General features: G+C 32.5%; 2 protein-coding genes across 3 annotated transcripts in view; one reads left to right on the top strand and one right to left on the bottom strand.

The window, feature by feature from the left end:
• The first annotated feature begins 2,219 nt into the window (after nt 1–2,219).
• ogal (O-GlcNAcase like) lies at nt 2,220–13,837 on the top strand. The gene is made up of 16 exons (XM_051123001.1): nt 2,220–2,449; nt 3,769–3,820; nt 3,910–4,007; nt 5,652–5,782; nt 5,872–6,043; nt 7,369–7,467; nt 7,684–7,956; nt 8,042–8,140; nt 9,202–9,461; nt 11,220–11,394; nt 11,480–11,565; nt 11,640–11,732; nt 13,011–13,081; nt 13,154–13,274; nt 13,344–13,467; nt 13,559–13,837. The coding sequence occupies exons 1-16, from the start codon at nt 2,407–2,409 to the stop codon at nt 13,693–13,695; spliced, it is 2,034 nt and encodes a 677-aa protein (XP_050978958.1). The 5' UTR covers nt 2,220–2,406; the 3' UTR covers nt 13,696–13,837.
• Nucleotides 13,821–21,523, bottom strand: part of cant1b (calcium activated nucleotidase 1b) — a 10,348-nt gene continuing 2,645 nt past the window's right edge. For both annotated transcript variants that reach the window (XM_051123003.1, XM_051123002.1), the window contains exons 2-4: nt 16,464–17,102; nt 16,171–16,374; nt 13,821–14,922 (exon numbers count right to left, since the gene is read on the bottom strand). In XM_051123003.1, coding sequence (XP_050978960.1) covers nt 14,552–14,922; nt 16,171–16,374; nt 16,464–17,088 — 1,200 coding nt within the window. In that variant the 5' untranslated portion in view covers nt 17,089–17,102 and the 3' untranslated portion in view covers nt 13,821–14,551. The remainder of the gene's footprint in view (nt 14,923–16,170; nt 16,375–16,463; nt 17,103–21,523) is intronic.

Raw genomic sequence — 21,523 nt, 5'->3', positions numbered from 1 at the left:
ATAATTTTAATTATAACTGAACATAATGCAAAATTTACTTTTGGCTCATCAAGTTTGACTTTTTGGCCGTTCAAATCAAAAATTTTGTCCAACTCTGCTTAACAGAGTGCAAGTAATATGTAACTTGTTCATACCAAAAAAAAAAAAAAAGAAAAAAAAAGAAAACACTTAAAAAATTGAAAATAAAATAAAAATACAAAAGATTGTATTAAAAGTAATTTAGAAGTTAAAAAAATTCTATATTTAGATTTCATTATTTCATGTATTTAAATGCTATTGAAGCATATCTTTAAAAATAATTTAGATTTTGGTTTTAACATTTTTGCATTGAAATGTTATAAAAACTAATTTTATGACAAAATAATGTAACAGCTAAAAAAAAAATACATTTTTGTTTAATGGTTTAATTTTTCTCAAATAAATGTTTCAAAAGAATTTGAATATTTTACTTTTGGCTCATCAAGTTTGACTTTTTGGCCCTTCATACTAAAAACTTTGTCCAGCTCTGCTTAACAGAGTGCAAATAATATGTAATTTGTATAGAAAACACACACACACACACATACACACACACACACAAAGATTAATATAAATTTAGGCAGTCAAATCGCCCTGCAGTTTTTTTGAATTGTAGTTATTTTTTCATGCTGGGATTAATTCAGATGTGCATATTATAAAAATGGCAATAACTGTAGAAGTATTTGGACACTTAAGTCACTTAAAAATATCTGAATGTCAGTATTTTATACAAAAAATCCAATTGAATATTAAAGCAGGTGTCAAAAACACACACACACACACACATATATACATATATATACACACATACATATACATACATATACATATATATATATATATATATATATATATATGTGTGTGTGTGTGTGTGTGTGTGTGTGTGTGTGTGTGTGTTTTAAATGTTTTAAATATGTGTGTGTGTGTGTGTATATATATATATATATATATATATATATATATACACACACACATATACATACACACACACTACCGTTCAAAAGTTTGGGGTCAGTACATATTTATTGTTTTTTTTTTTTTTTAGGAAAAAAGGAATTAATACTTTTATTCTCCAAGGATGTATTAAGTTAATAATTAAAAGTTTATTAAAAGTTAATAATAAATAATTTACATTGTTATAAAATATTTATATTTTGAATAAACACTGTATTTTTAAACTTGTTATTCATGAAAGAATCCTGAAGAAAAAAAAAAAAAAAAAAAATCACAGGTTCCAAAAAATATTTGGCAGCACAACTGTGGATATTATCCAACATTGATCATTCTAATAATAAATCAGCATATTAGAATGATTTCTGAAGGATCATGTGACACTTAAGACTGGAGTAACAGCTGATAAAAATTCAGCTTTTCATCACAGGAATAAATTCTATTTTAAAGTATGTTCAAATAAAAAACATTATTTTATATTGTAAAAACATTTTGCAATATTACTGTTTTTTTTCTATATTTTTAATCAAATAAATGCAGCCTTGATGAGCATAAGAGACTACTTTAAAGACTATTACAAGTCTTACTGACCCCAGACTTTTGAACGGTAGTGTGTATATATATAACATAAAGTTCAGACACTGGATATTATATTTTTCCTCACACTTTACCAAACGGATTTGTGTAAATTGAAGCAAATAATTGATAAAACATCAGAAAATTAATGAAATATCGATTGATAGCACTCACTTATTCGTCCTGTTGTTTTCCCGCTAAAACAATGTCACGTGATGGAGGGCGATGTCGTTACAAACCGAAAAACCTGTAAATTGATTACCAATTAAAACAATATTCTCAAGAAAACAAGTTTACATTTGAACATCATACTGAAAACACGAATAAACACCTGTCTGTGTATATTTTCTTGATAAATTATCCGTTTTTTAATGTTTAAGCTCGTGACGGAAACGAGCATCCACTCAAACCAAAGACAAATGATTTAAATTCGCTTGTTTCGGTGTTATTTTCAAACTTTTCAAAGGCAGTTTGACATGAATTCGTGTAATAATCATATAATTTTAAATGTAATGATTCTCTAATGTCTTAAAGTCAACATTTTATAGTTTATTCACCTCAAACAAATGCTGAGTTGTCGGTTTGAAGCGCAGAGAGCGGGGGGAAGGGCGGAGCTACGCGCAGATGGGCGGGGTGTATTTGACAGCTGCCGTAGCGCGCATGCGCGACGCTGTGACCACGAGTACAATAAGGAAGTGGAGAGATTATAAACATAAACATTAATCCAAACAGCCGAGTTCGTCTCAGCAGATCCACGAAACTCATCGAGCGTGTCCAGACTCATTCAAGAGCACAGAGAGCGAACAGCTGCATGTGTGTCACAGCCGACTGATCACCGGATCTGCTGCAAAACCAGGAATCATGTCCAAGAAATCCAAGATCTTCCTCGGTGGAGTAGTCGAGGGTGAGTCACGAAAAACGTATGACATAATACCAAAAAAAAAGTAACATAACATAAATACACGTAATGATAACAAAAATGATTAATGTCAAAGTTAATGCGTTTATAATGTGATGTGAAACTGATACAATTATTTTGTTTTGTTTTTATTTTTTTATTTACATAAACATATTACTATAATAATATGTTTTTGTTTTATTTAGTATTTGTTTATTTTGCAGTAAAAGATTAGTATACTAATATTTTTAGTTTGTTTTTATTTAGCTATGGTTGTAGCTAAGTAGTAGTAATAATAAAAAAATATTTTGCACTAGCAAAATAGTACAATAGTGTTTTGGTTTGTTTTTATTTAGTAAATTTTGTTTTTTATTTAGTAGCAGTAGCTGTAGTAATTGTTTATTTTGCAGTAAAATATTATAATAATATTTTTATTTTGTTTTTATTTTGTTGCAGTTGTAGTAGTAAAAGTAGTAGTAGTAATAATAATAATTTTATTTTGCAGTAAAATATCACAATAGTAACGTTTTATTTTGTTTTATTAAGTAATTTTAAGTAATTTTATGTAGTAGCAGTTGTCATTGTAATTGTTTATATTGCAGTACAATATTATAATAATATTTTTTTTTGTTGTTTTGTTGTTTTTGTAGTGAAAAAGTAGTAGTAGTAGTAATAATAATAATTTAATTTTTCAGTAAATTATTACAATAGTATATATATATATAATTTATTTATTTATTTATTTATTTATTTGCTTTTATTTAGTAGCCATCGTCGGAGCAATTGTTTATTTTGCAGTAAAATAGTATAGTAAGATTTTAATTTTGTTTTTTATTTGGTTGCAGCTGTATTAGAACAAGTAGTAGTAATAGAAGTAATAATAATATTTTTTTTTGCACTAAATTATTATAATAGCAATTTTTTGTTTGTTTGTTTTAGTCATTTTTGTTTTTACTTATTAGCAGTAGTAGTAGAAGTAAATTATTATTGTTATTATTTTATAGCCATATTTGTAATATGGCAAAAATTGGCAAATTGTGTGGCCCTAAAAACATGTGCAGCACATATAATTTTTTAATCATAATTTTTATATTGTTTTTCAGTGTTTTTTTAGTGATATTGTCATTCTGCCCAGAATGTACAATAAATGCTGGACATATGAAAGAAATATATAATAAACAAGACAGTTTATGCAGTTGTACATATTATGCGTTACAATAAATACTCACAAAACTCTATTGTTGTGACAGAATTGCGTGCATTCTTGTCGTAAGCTTAATTTCTGTAGCATATGTTGAAGCATCACTGACCTTTGTGTGCCACAGGCTTTTATGGGAGGCCGTGGACTATGAGCCAGAGGAAGGAGCTCTTCAGAAGGTGAATAAACTGCTTTTATCACATGCCATCATGTCTTATCAGCTCATTTATCACACTTCTTCTCTGTGTGGGTGTTGTTATCTTCATAGGGAGCAGAAATGGGGCTTGAACACTTATCTATATGCCCCAAAAGATGATTACAAACACCGGATGTACTGGAGGGATCTGTATTCGCTGGAGGAAGCAGGTGACAGTGACGGTTCAGCTTTGGAACAAGTGAAATATGTGAAGTCACACAATGAATGTTTACATGCATGCATTTGAGAGGCACTTTTATTCAGAATGACTTTGCATTCAGTTTACATATATTTCTGTTAGGGGTGTAATGATGCGCTCATGTCACAGTTTGGTTCAGTGCACAATTCTGAATATGATACTCTCACAAAACTTTAAACTAGGCCTGTGATAAACTTCGCTTTTGCTATTAAAGCATATCTTTAATAACAATTAATATTTTTACCATTTATGCACTGAAATAAATAAAAAATAATTTTACATTTAATAACATAAAAAAATGTTAAAGTTAAAAAATATTTACATTTTTGCTTAATGATTTACATTTTTTTATTTAATGCAGCCATTAATATTAATTATTAATCCATGCATACATATTTTTTTTTATTAATTAATTAATTAATTTATTTATTTATTTATTTTAAGTTACTGACTTATGTTAGCGCTTATGCTTGTACTCTGTCCCTGACTATAAAGATTTTTATTAAATAAAACATAATTGAACAACTAATTGGCAAAAACAACAAAGTTACTAAAATGTTAACAAAATAATAATAAAAAACTGAAAAATATAACAGTTAAATGTAATTAAAAAATGGTAACAAAAACTGTATTAGTATCTATAAATAAAACTAAATTACGGTTAATCTGGACACACTGTATTCATTATTTAATGAATCTCACAAAACCATATTCAGCTCATATTTCACCACAAAATTAAAAGAAAAAAAGTTTATTTAGATGAAGCCTATTTTTAGGACTCTTAATGTTTTGTGCTTTATTTTCATGCAAGTTAAGCACAAAGTTTACTCACAATTTTTTTATTACTATAATGCAAATGGATTCTTTATGTTTTAATTTAAGATATTTTTTAATTTTGTTTTAATTTTTTTATATTTTTATTTTTTTAAACACAATCTGATACTGATACTGAATTAAAAAAACCTTAGTGACACCGTTTTATTATTTCATACTATTAGTTTAGTTAATATTTAGAATTTTATTTTATTTTTATATTTTTGTATTATAATATCAGTTAAAATTTTTGTAATTATATCATTTTAATTAGCTTTTTAAATGTCAAAATAGTTTAATTTATTTAGTTTTAGTTATTTTAGTATTTCAGTCTAAACTTTAATGAGAAATATTGCCTAGCTGACATATAAGTTTAAACTTAGTTTAGTTTTATTTTATTATTTTTATATTTTTCATTTTTCATCATAATTTCGTTTAAAGTTTCAGTAATTTTGTTTCATTTTTAGCATTTTTATCGTTTTTTTTTTAATATGTCAAAGTATTTTAAGTTTTTGTTATTTTAGTTCTTCAAATGAAACTTAAATATGAAATTGGAATTTGTATTAAATTGCTATTATAATGAATAATAGTAATGAAATAAATTAAAATGATTATTAATTAAATGTGAGCTTCTGGGTTTACCATATTTGATTCATCCTTGGTAAGTGCTTTGTGTTTATATGTGAATAAAAGCATGGACCAGCAAAAAAAAACATATATCCTACTTCAGGAACAACTTGATCACCTTAACCTGAGCAGGGCAGCAATTTCCAAAGATAAACTCCTTGATTGTGTCTTACAGATCAGCTGATGACGCTGATCTCGGCCGCTAAGGAGCATAACGTGGAGTTCATCTACGCCATCTCACCGGGGCTGGACATCACCTTCTCAAACCCTAAAGAGGTGGCGGCGCTCAAGAGGAAACTCAACCAGGTGCTAGAAGACAATCATGCCTGACATCACTTATCGTTATCATTTAATTATGTGTCATTTCTCAGCGAGTTACTCTGAATTACACGCAGGTGTGTGGGTTTGGTTGCCGGTCGTTCGCGCTGCTGTTCGACGACATCGAGACAGAAATGTGTCCGGCTGATAAAGAGGCGTTCAGCTCATTCGCCGAAGCTCAGGTCTCCATCACCAATGAGGTGTTTCTGCATCTGGAGGAACCGCACACCTTCCTCTTCTGCCCCACTGGTAAACACAGGCTTCAAATATATTCAGCGTATGAACGGAAACTATAATAGTACATCAGCGATGCTGAAATGACACAAAAGGAAGAGTTTGATTTCAAAACGCTATAAATCCATTTTGATTCATTTGAGTAAAAAAGTGTTTTTTAAGATGAAAACCACTATTGTCTCTACTTTCACATAGTGTCTTGTTATAATAATATTCAAAATTCAAATCCAGATTTTGATTTTCAAATATTTATTATAAAAACGGATTATTTTTCCTTCAAAAAGCAATAAATCCATTAGGGGTCTACGCCTACTTTTCTTTTAAGAAGCACTTGTGTTTCTAACTTAAAGCATTTAGGAGCACAGTCACACCTTCTAATCAATAATCAAAAAATCTGATCAAAAATTCGCCTTCCCATTCCAAGGTGATATTTGACTCCTTAAAGTGATTTAAAGGAGAATTTTGTTTTTACCTTTGTAATAGCATTTATTTAACTTTATTAAAAGTATGTCATCTTTTACGTCAATTTTTTTTAAAATATTATATTTTTTAAGCTTTTTAACATTTCTAATTAAAACAACAGAATAAGAACAAGTTTCAATCAGTATCAACAAAATTAATTTGTACTACAGAGGTGCAGAGAAGAACACAAAAGTGTCTTGTAGGTGCATTTTCATATGTTTAATGAGGCTCAGAGGTGGCTCAAGTGCAATCAAATTCATAATTTCATTTTGTGATTGATGTTTTAAATATAAAATTTTGATGACAGAAATATTAAATGATTTAAATAACTAAAAAGATGCTTTAAATGAAAGTAAATCTGCCAGTGGTGGCGGCAAGTCACTGATTTAATTACTGAATCACTCATTCATTTGATTCGAACGACTGATTCGACTGAAGTGACTCTTTATGAATGGGAAATTGAATCATTGACTCACTAGATTCATTTAAAAATGCACGTTCAGTCATAAACGAAACACAGCTGTGTCTGAATGGAGATGCGCAGCGGCTCAGTCGTGTTTCGAACTATTTTTGACAACGAAATCGAACAAAATCATGCAGTAGTGTTATAGTCAGACAATGTAAGTCACTTAATTTGAACTGACTGAATAACACGTAAGATATTGCATTTTGCATAAAATTAAAAAAGGACTTTTCAATACCGACCAGATGCCTCAATTTTTAAAAAAATGTCATTTATCATGTTTCGAAACTAAACTCTTGAAATAACCAAAACTGACCAGGAACACCATTCTCAGTTTGTTCATTTCTTCAGTGCACAACCAAATATAGAAGCAAACTCTCATTTCATTATTTGTGTGCCTGTTTGTTTCGTGCAGATTACTGCGCTTTGTTCTGCACTCCTAGCGTGCCGCAGTCTGCGTATTTGAACACGGTCGGTGAGAAACTCAACGCTGGGATTGACATTCTCTGGACAGGTAACATCAGTTACATTTATGCATTTTCATTCATGCATTCGGCGGATGCTTTCACCCAAAGTTTACTTTTGATAAATTCATGCATTCCCTGGGAATCAAACCCGTGAGCCTGGCATTGCCGGTGCAATCAAAATCTGAACTCAATGCATAAATGCATGAATGCACAACAGTAAAAAGCAGTTTTTCGAGATGTACAATGTGCTTTTGTGGTGTCAGGGCCGAAGGTGGTGTCCAACGACATCAGTGTGGCGTCTATAGACGAGGTTTCGGCTGTTCTGCGGCGGCCGCCGGTCATCTGGGACAACATCCACGCTAACGACTACGACCCGCAGAGACTGTTCCTGGGACCCTTCAAGAACCGCTCCACCGAGCTCATCCCCAAACTCAGAGGCATCCTCACCAACCCCAACTGTGAATTTGAGCCTAATTTTGTTGCCATTCACACACTGGCCACATGGTGCAGCTACGGACAGAAAGACGTTTCTATGGGTAAAGATGCCAAATTATAAGTGTGTTTTGTTGAAATCATTTACTGATGTCCATCTGTATGTGAAATGGTGTCATCGCTCGACAGATGGAGACGATCAGGGCTCGGACTACAACCCCCGTGAGGCTTTGCGGCTCGCGCTCACCGATTGGCTGGTAGAGTTTGGCAAAGCTGATCAACCTGACGGTAAATGAACCGCTCTGGTTTGATTTCTGACATCACGTGTGAAAGCTATTATCGTTGGCTAGAACTATAACCATAAAAAAACATTCCATTACATGAAATAAAATAAATAGGAACTGGAAAAAAATATATATATAAATCAAAAGTATATAAATCATTTTTTAGTTAAGCAAATTTACCCACACATTGTCATTACTGTAATGCAAACTAATTATCTACATTTTAATTTAATATTTTTATTTTTTAAAAACAATCTGATAGTATGATTTATGCTGAATTAAAAAAAAAAAAAATCGCAGTATTAGTTTAGTTAATATTTTGAATTTTACTTTATTTCTATATTTTATTATAATTTCAATTAAAATTTTAGTAATTTTGCTGTGTGCTTTTGTCATTTTTATTTAGCTTTTTAAATGGCAAAATATTTTCATTTATTTAGTTTTACTTATTTTAGTACTTTAATCTAAACTCAAATGAGAAATGTTGCCTTGGCACCTAGCTGACATATAACTTTAAGCTTTTTAATTTAATTTAATTTAATTTAAATTAATTTAATAATTTTATTTTATTTTTGCATTTAATGTAAATGGTTTATCGGTTTTTAGTTGTAGTTTAGCTGTAGCAATAATAACCCTGAAAAGAATGAAAAGCAAAAAACACTTTTTTGTGCTTAGTTGTTGTGTGTGTATATATATATATATATATATATATATGTGTGTATATATGTATTTATTTTTATAATTTATCATTTTGTTTAAAGTTTAAGTAATATTTTATATTTGTATACTTTTTTAAATAATTTTTTAATATGTAAAAGTATTTAATTTGATTTACGTTTTAGTTATTTTAGTACTTCAAATAAAACTTAAAATATGAAATATGAGTTACTTTACTTTATTTTATTTCAAGTAATGAAAATAAATGTTCTTTTATGGTTTAAAATAATAATAATATTAATAATACCCTGTTGAGAATTTTGAGAATCATAAAACACTGGATTCTCTTAAAGTTCAGTATGATTCCTGCGTGTAATATGACTAGTTTTGTTGTACCTGCGTGCTCAGGTGGTCGCGGCGGTCGCTCCAAACGCGAGGCGTCTGACGAGGAGCCGATGCAGACGGACGGTTACGTTCCCGGACCCAAAGACAACCCGCTGTACACGGCCGAGCCGCTGACGCTGGAAGACCTGACGCTGCTGTCCGAGCTCTTCTACCTGCCGTACGAACACGGAGCCACCGCCGTCCTCATGCTGCAGGAGCTGCACTGGCTGCGCAGCCACTGTGACGTCGCCGCGTTCGGACCCGCCGGAGAGGATTCGGAGAAGGTCAGGATGTGGAAAGTCTCCATACAAACACTACGAGTCCAAATGTCTTGAGACACATTGTATAACATGCAAGCTTGCAGGTAGTTATCTCTAATTAAGAATGTTAGTCCCGCCCCCAGCTTCATTCTGATTGGTCCTTCACTTTCAAACTGATACTGATTTGCCATCCTGCATAACAAATGCATTTAACTTAACAAATGCCCTTTGCACCAGAGTCAAAACAGAAAATGCAGCAGATGTGCCTATGGCCCCTTTAAAGAAGCTCATTCTGAAATTAATAAATAAAACTTAATAAAAATTAAATACTCTGATATATCAAAAAAAACACAGAAAAATGATAAAAAAAACAAAATTACTGAATCTTTAAACAAACTTATGATCAAAACAGAAAATATAAAAAATAAAATATAATATATATGATAGCACATTAATGATGCTAATATAACATTGTCATTTATTTCTTGTTACTGTAATTCAGTAATTCTTTACTGTTAAATTTACATTAATACAATGGTTTTTTTTTTTTTTTTTTTTTACATATTCAGCATAAATCATAGAAACATTACTATTATGACAACTAAGCACAAAAAAGGGTTTTTTGATTCTCATTATTCTCAGGGTTATTTTCATTACTTGCAATGCAATGACATAAAATAAAATAAAATAAAAATGAATTCAAAATAAAATAAAATAAAATGAATTAATAAAATAATAAAATAAAATAAATAAAATAAAATGAAATAAAAATGAATTACAAATAAAATAAAATAAATTAAAAATAAAATTAAAAATGAAATAAAATAAAATGAAAATGAATTAAAAATAAAACAAAGTAAAATGAATTCAAAATAAAATAAAATGATTTAAAAATAAAATAAAATGAATTCAAAATAAAATAAAATAATAAAATAAAATAAAATTTTGCTTTTAATTGGAGCTGCTGAAGCCTGGCAGTCAAACTGTAGATTATGGCACTTGATACCACAAAAAATACACAAACAAAAAAACAAAAAACACACTATTTATTGTTTTTTTTTTTAACATATCCTGCCTCTTATTCACATTCCCTTGCATAAATAAATAAATAAATACATATTTTTATTGACAAATAATAATATATTATAAAAAATAACAAAAAACCCACAATATATGTTTTATTCTTTCCTTTTTAAAATTGCTTTTTAATTTAAATTTTTTTATTAAAATTTGTATAAATGTTTTATTGACTTATTTATCTTATATACTTTGTCTTATTAAACACACACTTGTTTTGTTTTAAATTATTTTTATTTTTTTTAATGACTTTTATTATTATATTATTTTCTTTTAAGTATATAAAATAATAACATGTATTTACTTGTTTTATTTATTATTATCTCTCTTGTATAAATACATTTTTCACTTATTTTTAATCTGTCTTGCTTTTTATCACTTTTATTATTATTATTATTATTTATTTATTTAACTTTTTGTCTTTACATTTACACATATGCATTTATCTTACATTTTTATCCAAAACACTTAAAATAGAAGAACCAAAGCAATTTGTTCATAATATACAACGCCAGGCTTATTTGACAACTACAGTCATCCTTTTTTGATCCACTTCAAATGTTGACGACTGTAGATTGTATTGACAAATTCTCTGCAATAACTCTCATTCTGAATCTAAATCTGAGTGCATGAACTGTCTAAGTTGTTTTGGATAAAAGCGTCTGCCGAATGCATGAATGCAACTGTGTGGTTTGGTTGCTGAAGGGTAAAGAATGGCGTCGGAGAGCCGACAAGTTTGACGACATGTGCGCCGACGTGGTGCGGATGTTCAACAGACTGTCCAACGTGCCCAACCGGATCATCCTGTACGACCTCTACAACTACATCTGTGACATCAAGAGCGGCGTCACCATGGCCAAAGCCTACGTCAAAACTCTGGGTGAGAAACACGTGCCGATCGACGGCGTACGCCAGAAGCGCTCGTCCTGAATAACTGAATAACGCGTCACGTGTTTGTGTTGCAGGAGGTCAGACGCCTCATCCCGCGCTCGCTTTAACCGACGAACCCGAGCCGTGGGGCTTCAGAGGAGGACTGTCTGGAGAATTCCAGGTAAGCCGCACGACACTGACCTTTGACCTGCGACCGGCCCTTCGGCTCCTGACGGTGTCTGTGTTGATGTTTAGCGGATGCTGCCGTCTCACGGGAACCGCGACCTGTTCCGCAGCCCTCCGGCCACACGCGTCTACACCATACGACCCTGCACACCTAAAGACCAGGTGACACGCTCTTAAAGAGACGGTGCACTCCAAAATCATCATTTACTCACCTGCATGTCTTTCATAGTTTTGGTTTCTCTGTTTTTTCTGCTCACCAAGGCTGATTGAAAATACAGTACAAATTGTGAAATATTATTACAAGCTCCATTGTTTACATGACACTGTATTTCATGTTTAACAAATCTCACAAAATATTATTCAATATTATTTTAGAACTCTTAATTTTTTTCTGCTTTATTTTAATGAAAGTTTTCATTACTATAATGCAAACAAATTTTTTAGGTTGTAATTTAATAATTTTGATTATTTTAATTTTTTAAAAACAATATATATATATATAATTAACAGTGACTTTTTAGTATCTTAGGTATTATTTGTTTAGTTAATATTTAGAAATGTATTTCATTTTTTGAGTTTCAGTTAAAATTGTAGTAATTTTTTTGTTTTTTTATAAAATATAATATAAATATAAATATACATATTTTTCTGTGTGTATATATATATATATATATATATATATATATTATGTACTATTATATTTATTGTTATGTTTTCTTATCATAATTTCAGTTAAAGTTTCAGTAATTTTATGTTCAAATAGTTTTGGTTTCTGTTTCTTCTGCTCACCAAAACTGAATTTATTTGATCAAAAATACTGTAAAAATGTGAAATATTATTCTAATGTAAAACAGCTGTTTTCTATGTGAATATCTGTTAAACTGTAATTTATTTTTGTGATCAAAATTGAATTTTCAGCACAATTACTCGTCTTCAGTGTCACATGATCCTTCAGAAATCATTCTAATATGCTGATTTGCTGCTCAACAAACTTTTCTGATTATTAGCAATGTTAAAAACCTGGATACACTATAATTCAAAAGTTTATTTTTAAAGAAATTTATGCTTTAATTAATTAAGGATGGATTAAATTGATTGAAATTTACAGTAAAAATATTTATAATGCTCCAAAAGATTTCCATTTCAAACAAATTCTGTTCTTTTAAACATTCATCAGTAAATCCTAAAAAAAATAAAATGTGTCACAATTTTCACTGTTTTTAACATTGGTAATAATCATAAATGTTTGTTGAGCAGCAAATCAGCATATTAGAATGATTTCTGAAGGATCATGTGACACTGAAGACTGGAGCAATGATGCTGAAAATTCAGCTTTGATTGCAAAAATAAATTACAGTTTAAAAGATATTCACATAGAAAACAGATGTTTTAAATAAAAATATTTTTTCACAATTTTCACAATTTTGTTGTGTTTTCCAGCCCGAGGTGCTGAAGATCTTTAAGGAGATGCAGACTGAGACGCAGCAGAAGGTGGAGCTGGTTGGCGACCGGTGAGAATACACCAGTTAGTTTGGTTAGGTTAGTTACTGAGTGCTTAATTTAAAAACCCATTTCTCTATCAGGCTGGTTGAGGGTCACGTCACGCCGTCACAGAACTGCAGTCTGATCCTAGACGACGCGTCTGGAGTTTGCGGTTACGCGTTCGCCCTCAGCGACGCCAAGACGGCCATGGCTAAAGCTCAGGTACGGAATCGACATCAAGTGTTAAATCTTCAGAAATGTGTTGAACTAAACGTCTTTGTCTTCCTTCAGTATCCAGAGACGATGCTGCAAGATTTCCCCTCAGTCGTGGCCATTCAGATCCACTCGAGAGTTCCTGATCACAGCACAGCCAAGCGGCTGATTGAACAGATGCTGTCAGCGCTGAGAGACAGCGGTGAGTTTAACAACAGGATCCACCAATCAGCAGCGTTACATTAGTCATCAGTCTCACCACAGCTGAAATATCAACGCATGTGTTTTCACAGGATCTAAAGGGGTTTTCAGCGAGTTCAGATCCAACGACAGACGAATGTTCGACTTCTTAAAGACGCTGGACGTGTTTCAGGTGCTCAAAGTCGACGGGCTTCCAACAAACCTGGTCATCATGGGAGCAAAACTCTGATCGCCCGCACATACGCATACATCTGACTATTAATTTATGTTTTTTAATTCATTCCTTGATTAAATCCTTAATTTGTTTTCTGTATAAATGAATTCTGCAGGAAGCCTGAAAAAAATCAAGATGTCTGGAATTAATAATAAATCTTTATTTGCATATTAATTTTAAATGTCTTCGCATTAATCCCATAAATCAAAATAATAACATATAAACATATCCAGTGTAGTTTATACACTAAAATCAGCAAAAAACATAAATAAAATAAGTTTTGAGGTGTTGTAGTTCTTAATAAAGGCAAATAATTGTTTAAGACAATTACTGGAATCTTTCTCATTAGTGCATTTCCCAACACACACACACACATTTATAATTATGCAGGGTTTCTGCAGGATTAATGAAGGTAAATTTAAAACTTTTTAAGACCAAAAAAAAAGTAAGCAACACAATCTCCATTACTTTTACGTATTTGTACTGGAAAATTAAACAAAAATACTGAACAGGATGTTCATTTGTTGCAACACATGCAACATTTAATGCCACAACTTCTAAATTTTAAGACACTTCAAGGCCTTTTCGTTAAAACGTGAATTCTGATGTTTCGAGACCTGCAGAAACCCTGCTCTGTTTGTTAGAGGTTTCCTCTATTATTGCATCTGTTTCCCGTTTCTTCAGTCCCCTGAGCGTCTGTAGTGACGTTTTTCTGCGTCTCGTCCCACATTGAGGACGTATGTCTGTATAAAGCACATAAACGTGTGTCTTGAAAATATACTGGCCACCGTTTGATTGCATTATGGATAATGGACGCCTGCACGACTTCTGCAGTTTTGTTGTATGTGGAGTCGATCGCAGAGTCGTCCGTTTATATGAACTCCAGCCCTTCGTATTTGACGTCTCCGATCTTCGTGTCAGGCAGCAGGATGCGTCCGTCCAGCGTGAAGGCCGTGATGTACGTGGCGATTTGCCCCGCGTCCTCCTCCGATTTGAGCGCCAGTACGATCTGGTCGTCCGTGTCTGGAATGAATTTGAAGGAGGAGAAGCCGAGCGTGGGTTTGAGCGGCCCGACGCGTGACAGTGAGATCTGACTGAAGTCCGGCGAGCAGCTCAGGATGAGGTTGGTGCCGCGGCGCTCGTCCGCCGTTTCCTCGTAGCGTTCGGAGCTGGCGCGGCGAGGGAGGAAGAACCAGCGCTGGAGACGCTCGCTCCACACGGCCGACTCGTGGATGAGATAACCTGAGACAAGCGACAAACACAGACGACAAATGCATACAATATTAGATATATATAACATAATAATATTTACAATATGAGAAAACATGATATAAGAATATATAATATTCCACATAATATCTATGATAGTATATACTATATATGATATATACGATTGTATATAATATATAAAATGATGATTTTGCTACACCAACCATAGTTTAACCATGCTATTTATAGTAAAATTGTGGTTATACAAAAAAAAACATTTACTACAATTTAACTATATAGCAAAACCATGGTTCATTTTTCTTAAGGGACTTGCATTTGTTTATTCTTTCTTTTTTTTATATATATATTTTTATAACTATGCCTTATTGGTTTGATGTTTTGTACTGTTTAATAAAAAAAGAAATAAGAATCACGACGCGTGAATTCGCGACCCGCACTCAATCAGAAGTTCCATTCTGAATCAAATAATTCACAAACCTGCACAAAAGTCCCAAACTAAATCAAATTATTTGTGAACACGCACCAAAGTCCCGATATGAATCAAATGATTCACGCACCCTCACTGAAGTCCCAATTTGAATCAAATGATTTGCAATCCATGCTCAGAAGTTCCAATCTGAATCAAATGATTCACGATTCGAGCTTGAAAGTTCAGATCTGAATCAAATGATTCACAATCTGTGCTCAGAAGTTCCGATCTGAATCAAAAGATTTGCAATCTGTGCTTGAAAGTTCAGATCTGAATCAAAATGATTCTTGAAAGTTCAATCTGAATCAAATGCAATCTGTGCTCAGAGTTCCGATCTGAATCAAATGATTTGCAATTCGAGCTTGAAAGTTCAGATCTGAATCAAATGATTCACAATCTGTGCTCAGAAGTTCCGATCTGAATCAAATGATTTGCAATCCATGCTCAGAATTTCCAATCTGAATCAAATGATTTCTGAACATGCTTCACACTCCGTGCTTGAAAGTTCAGATCTGAATCAAATGATTTACAATCTGTGCTCTTGAAAGTTCCGATCTGAATCAAATGATTTACAATCTGTGCTCGAAAGTTCTGATCTGAATCAAATGATTCACAAACCCACACAAAAGTCCTGATCTGAATCAAATGATTCACAATTTGCACACAGAAGTTTCAATCTGAATCAAATGATTCACAATCCGCACTCAGAAGTTCTGATCTGAATCAAATGATTCGTGTATCCGCACCGAAGTCTGCAATATGATTCGCAATCGAACGTGTGTGAGACTCACCTGGCGGTTTGATATCTGCTGCTTTCTTGAGCGCGTGATACCGCGGTACCCAGTTCTCGTGCTCCACGTCACCATGGAAACCAACCACCTTCACCCACTCTGGGTTGTTATTGACGAACTCGCCGGTGATGGTCGTCCACTCCTTACCGAGACCACCGACATACAGACGCTCGTCCTTCACCGCCAACCACTCCGCCTTAAAACCTACAGCCAAAGGTCAAAGGTCAATATTAGCAATTTTGAAAATAGTTGTGGTGCCCAAAATCTTTGTGGAAATCACAAGCCGTATTTACCTTTAGACACGCTTCCGTCTCCGTCCGTCAGGATGACCCACGGCACGGCTCTGTTGCCCTCTATCCGGTACACCACACCCGTACGGTCGTCCACGCTGTACAGGTGCCCGTTAAACGCCACCAGCTCTGACAGTTCCATACCGCGGCCCTTCTCCGACAGATGACTCTCCAAAACCACCGTGTCCGAATCCCACTCCACAGATACACTATCCCCACTGTCAGACACCAACAGGTGTCCTCGTTTCAGGTAGCTGAACCACGTGTTGTCCTTCTGGCTGCGTGAGTTCGTGTCCAGGTCCGCTATGACTCCGATCCGGTAGCGGATCCCGCTGACCGTGTGTTCCGGAGGACTGAGTGGGTATGTGTCGTTGTAACGCGAGTCCACCGATTCGGCCGCCGCCATCATACCTGATACATCCCGGCTGGATCGCCACGAACGCTGGCCATTACCTTTGCCGTCGGTGGAGCTCGATGATGTTTGGTGCAGGTACACAAGGACGGCCAATGCCAGGAGGGTCGCCACCGTGATGGCTCGCCATCGGAAGCGGAAACGCGGGTCGGAGATGGAGCTGGTGATGGAGGAGAACATGGATGCACCATGAACGGAAACCCGCATGGAGTGCATGGAGTCACGGCTCTCTGTTGATATGGAGAAGAAAAGAAACGTTAACATGATGAATGAATAGAAATTGTTAAATTGTTGTTTTTCTACTTTTCATGATGCAAATGCAGGTGCAGATTGAAAGCAAGACACCACAGGTGAATAAGTTAAAAACGTGACACTCTACAATAACAGTGCATGAATAATCATCTACTAATGCCTAAATTAAATATTACTAAAATATGAGCTAATAATGAGTACGTGATTATTTATGTTCTGACATTGTATCACCATACCTACCCAGCTGATAAATCACAATACATTAAGACAATTGTTTTTGATTGTTTTCTGAAATGTTATGTGTAAACATGCACTAACTCACGTACATTTCCAAAACATAAATCTGAACATTGGATGAAGCCAGATTTAAAATTCTGGTTTGATTTTGTTGACACATTAAAGTTAAAGGTTTTTACAGAAGGGATTTTTGATTTCTCTTTTTATCACTCCATAAATCATGAAATACTTTCAACAGACAGTGAATAAATACATTTTCACCATGTTTTTAGCAATAAAATGTAAAAATCAGTGTGAATGATATATGAACAAACCCTACAGTAAAAACCTTCAGAATATAGACAAGAATAAAACTGCTAAGTTTGGTGTATGTAAGTGCTGCTGAAGTGGAGAAAAAACTCATTTTGAAAAAAAAAAAAAAAACCATTGTTTTTTCATGCACATTTTTGAGCAAAATATCACTCCATAAATCAGAAAATACTTTCAACATCCAGAAAAAAAGCTTCTGCATATTTTAGAGAAAGATATATATTGTATAAAATCGTGTGAATGATATATGAACATTTCCCTCAGTAAAAACCTTCAGAAAATAGGTATGACTATACACTAACTTGCATACATTTCCAGAACATAAATCTGAATATTGAATAAAGCCAGATTTAAAATTCTTGTTTGACTTTGTTGACATATAAGAGTTAAACATTTTTACAGAAGGGATTTTGGATTTCTCTTTTTATCTCCATAAATCAGAAAATACTGTGAAACATACAGTGAATAAATATATTTTCACCATGTTTTTAAGGACAAAAATGTTGTATAAATCAGTGTGAATGATATATGAACAAATGCCACAGCAAAAACCTTCAGAATATAGAGAGGAACAAAACTGCAAAGTTTGGTGTATGTAAGTGCTGCTGAAGTGGAGAAAAAACTCATTTTGAGAAAGCAAATTTAAAGCTATGTACTATAATTGAAATCAACATTGTTTTTTTTGTTTTTTTCATGCACACTTTTGAGATTTTGGTCTTTTTTGCTTCCATAATGACTAGAGGAAAGGAAGCATCCAAAACACCCATTTAAGTGTTTAAGTGTTTACTTTATCTATTTGTTTCTGTAGATTTTAATTTCTGTGCATATCTTTAAAAGTTTTCTCGTTCACTTCAGCAGCACTTACAAACACCAAATTTTACAGGTTTATTCCTCTCTGTATTCTAAAGGTTTTTAATGAGGGGATTCTGGATTTCTCTATTTATCACTCATCAGACAGAAAAAAAAAATCACCATGTTTTAGGAATAAAATGTTGTATAAATCAGTGTGAATGATATATAAACAAACCCCTCAGTAAATATCTTCAGATTATAGAGAGAAATAAAACTGCTAAGTTTGGTGTATGTAAGTGCTGCTGAAGTGGAGAAACAAACTCATTTTGGGAAAATGACTTTAAAAAAGTGCATTGTAATTGAAATCCACAGACACAAATAGATAAAGTGTGATAATATTAACACTTAAAATTGTATTTTGGATGTTTTCTTTCCATTATTATGATGTATCACTCCATAACTCGAAAAATACTTTTTTCACCATGGTTTTAGGAATAAAATGTTGTATAAATCAGTGTGAATGATAAATGAACAAACCCCTCAATAAAAACCTTCACAATATATATAGGAATAAAACTGCTAAGTTTGGTGTGTGTAAGTGCTGCTGAAGTGTAACTCATTAAGCGTCTTTAAAGAAGTGCTTTGTAATTGAATATTTATAACTGAAGTGTAATAAAATAAACACTTTATATTTTGGATTTATATTTCTTTTCATTAATATGATAGAAGACAAGTTATGAAAGCAAAATATCACTCCATAAATCACAAAATACTGTACAACATATGAAAAAAATAAAGTTTCTGCATATTTTAGAAAAAAAATCTGGGAATGATATATGAAAGAAAACCCTCTGTAAAAACCTTAAGAAAACAGATATGAATTAACCTGTAAATTTAAGAGTCTATTTTATTACACTTTATCTGTTTGTGTCTGTAGATTTCAATTACAATGCACTTCTTTAAAGATGCTTAAAGTTGTTTTCTCAAACTGAGTTTGATTCTCCACTTGCGCAGCACTTACATGCACCAAACTTAGCCGTTTTATTCCTCTCTATAATCTGAAAGTTTTCACTGAGGGGTTTGTTCATATATCATTCACACTTAATTTTATTACATTTCATTGCAAAAAAAAAAAAAAGAAAAAGAAAAGAAAAGATTTTTTTCTGATTTGTTAAGTGGTAAAATGAGAAATTCAAAATCCCCTCTGTAAAAACCTTTAACTCTATTATGACAACAAAATCTGAAAAGAATTCTGAACCTGGCTTTATCCAATCTTCAGATTTATTTTCTGGAAATGTATGCAAATTTAACACTTCAGAAAGCCTGTAACACCAAACTTCTTTGACATACTGTGATTAATCAATCAGGAAAGAAGGTGATATTGAACAACTTTGTTTGCCTTAAACGCAGATAACAGTTGTCTACTATTAAACACAGACTTCTGAATTTAGATGAGTTTATATTAGTCTGAGCTCCGCTGTGTAACTATCAAATTTCCTGACGCAGGATTCCCAAATCAAATCCTTAAGGAAAGGAAATACTGATTATACCAAACATCGGAGAACTGTTTACATAATGTTTTTTCAGCAGGTCACTGCAGGATAAACTTTTAAAAAACAAAGGCTGATAAGCATGCACATCCATAAAATAATGAAAATCAGCTGCACAACCAAACCTTTTTGCATTTCCCCCCATGATAAACGCTGTAGCACATGCACGAAACTAAACAACAGATGCTGAAACAACCGCAAACATCCCATCCCATAATGATGACACATGCCCGAGAGAGTTTAACACTAAGCGCGGCTGTTTAACAATCTGTCTGAGTCATTACTACATGCTTCATTGAGCAATTATACGCCACTGCGGCCCACAGCACCGCAGCTCCTCATCTTCACGTGAATTTCAGCAACAAACCTTCAGAAAACACACAGCTGACCTTTAACATTCACATTTACGTTTAGCAGATGCTTTTATCCAAAGCAACTTTGAAACAATTACTAGTAGTGTCAGATCACTGTATGTAAAATATATAATTAGTTTTCATTAATTTAAATTAAATTAATTTAGTGTCCTCTCATGATCTAATTAAAAAATGTGAAGAAAACACTAGATAATTCTTAACATAGAAACAAGTCTGAAAACACTAGAAATACATGAAGATAAGCCTAAAATCTTCATAAAATAAGCTTTTAAAACACAAAATGTATAAAATGCATAAAATGCATATTACATTTTTAGTCAACTATGTTTCTCAAATAAATATGCCAATCATAATGTGTCAAACTTTTGGACTACAAAAAATTAAAAAATAAATAATTAAATATAATTAAATATTAAAATATAATAATATAGTTAAATAATTAAATATAATATACATTAATAAATAATGTCCATCCAAAAAATGTTTCCTACTAAATGAGAATTGAATCACATTAGAATCTTGAATTTTTAATTTAACTGGAAAACGTCTAAAAGACAGTAGACACACATGAACCTTCAAACAATCACAGCACACTTGTAATGATTTGTAATCACTGAAACAACAACCATGACTGGTGAAAGGTGAAAGATTACCTGTGACCTAACCAGTCCAACAAAATAAGCAATTAGACAACAATTACCATTGTTCATCAAATTCACCCCAACACAAACGGACACTAAATATGAGTCAAGATCAATCATAATTCATTAAATTCATAAAAATCATTCAGAATTCATAAAATAACCATTTAAATTAGTACATTTAAAAGCAAAACGGATAAAAAAAACAAAACAATTTTAAGCTGAATGTTTCTCGTTAACAGTTAAATAAACACTGCTTTAAAAACAGTGCTAAAAAAAACAATAACAAAAAGTAATGAAATTACAAACACAGAATAATACTATCTGAGCAGTAAAAATGTTTAGACTACACTAACATAAAATAAAAAATACTCAATTCATTACATAATTTAGTTTCAGAGATTACGTTACATAATTTAGTTTCTAACAAGAACAAAATCACATTAGCAGCTTCAATCGGTTCTCTCGGAACAGATCGGAGAATGAATACAATCAC

The sequence above is a fragment of the Labeo rohita genome, chromosome 11 (assembly GCF_022985175.1).
Source record: "Labeo rohita strain BAU-BD-2019 chromosome 11, IGBB_LRoh.1.0, whole genome shotgun sequence".
Lineage (NCBI taxonomy): Eukaryota > Metazoa > Chordata > Actinopteri > Cypriniformes > Cyprinidae > Labeo > Labeo rohita.
This window is presented reverse-complemented; position numbering and strand designations above follow the sequence as displayed.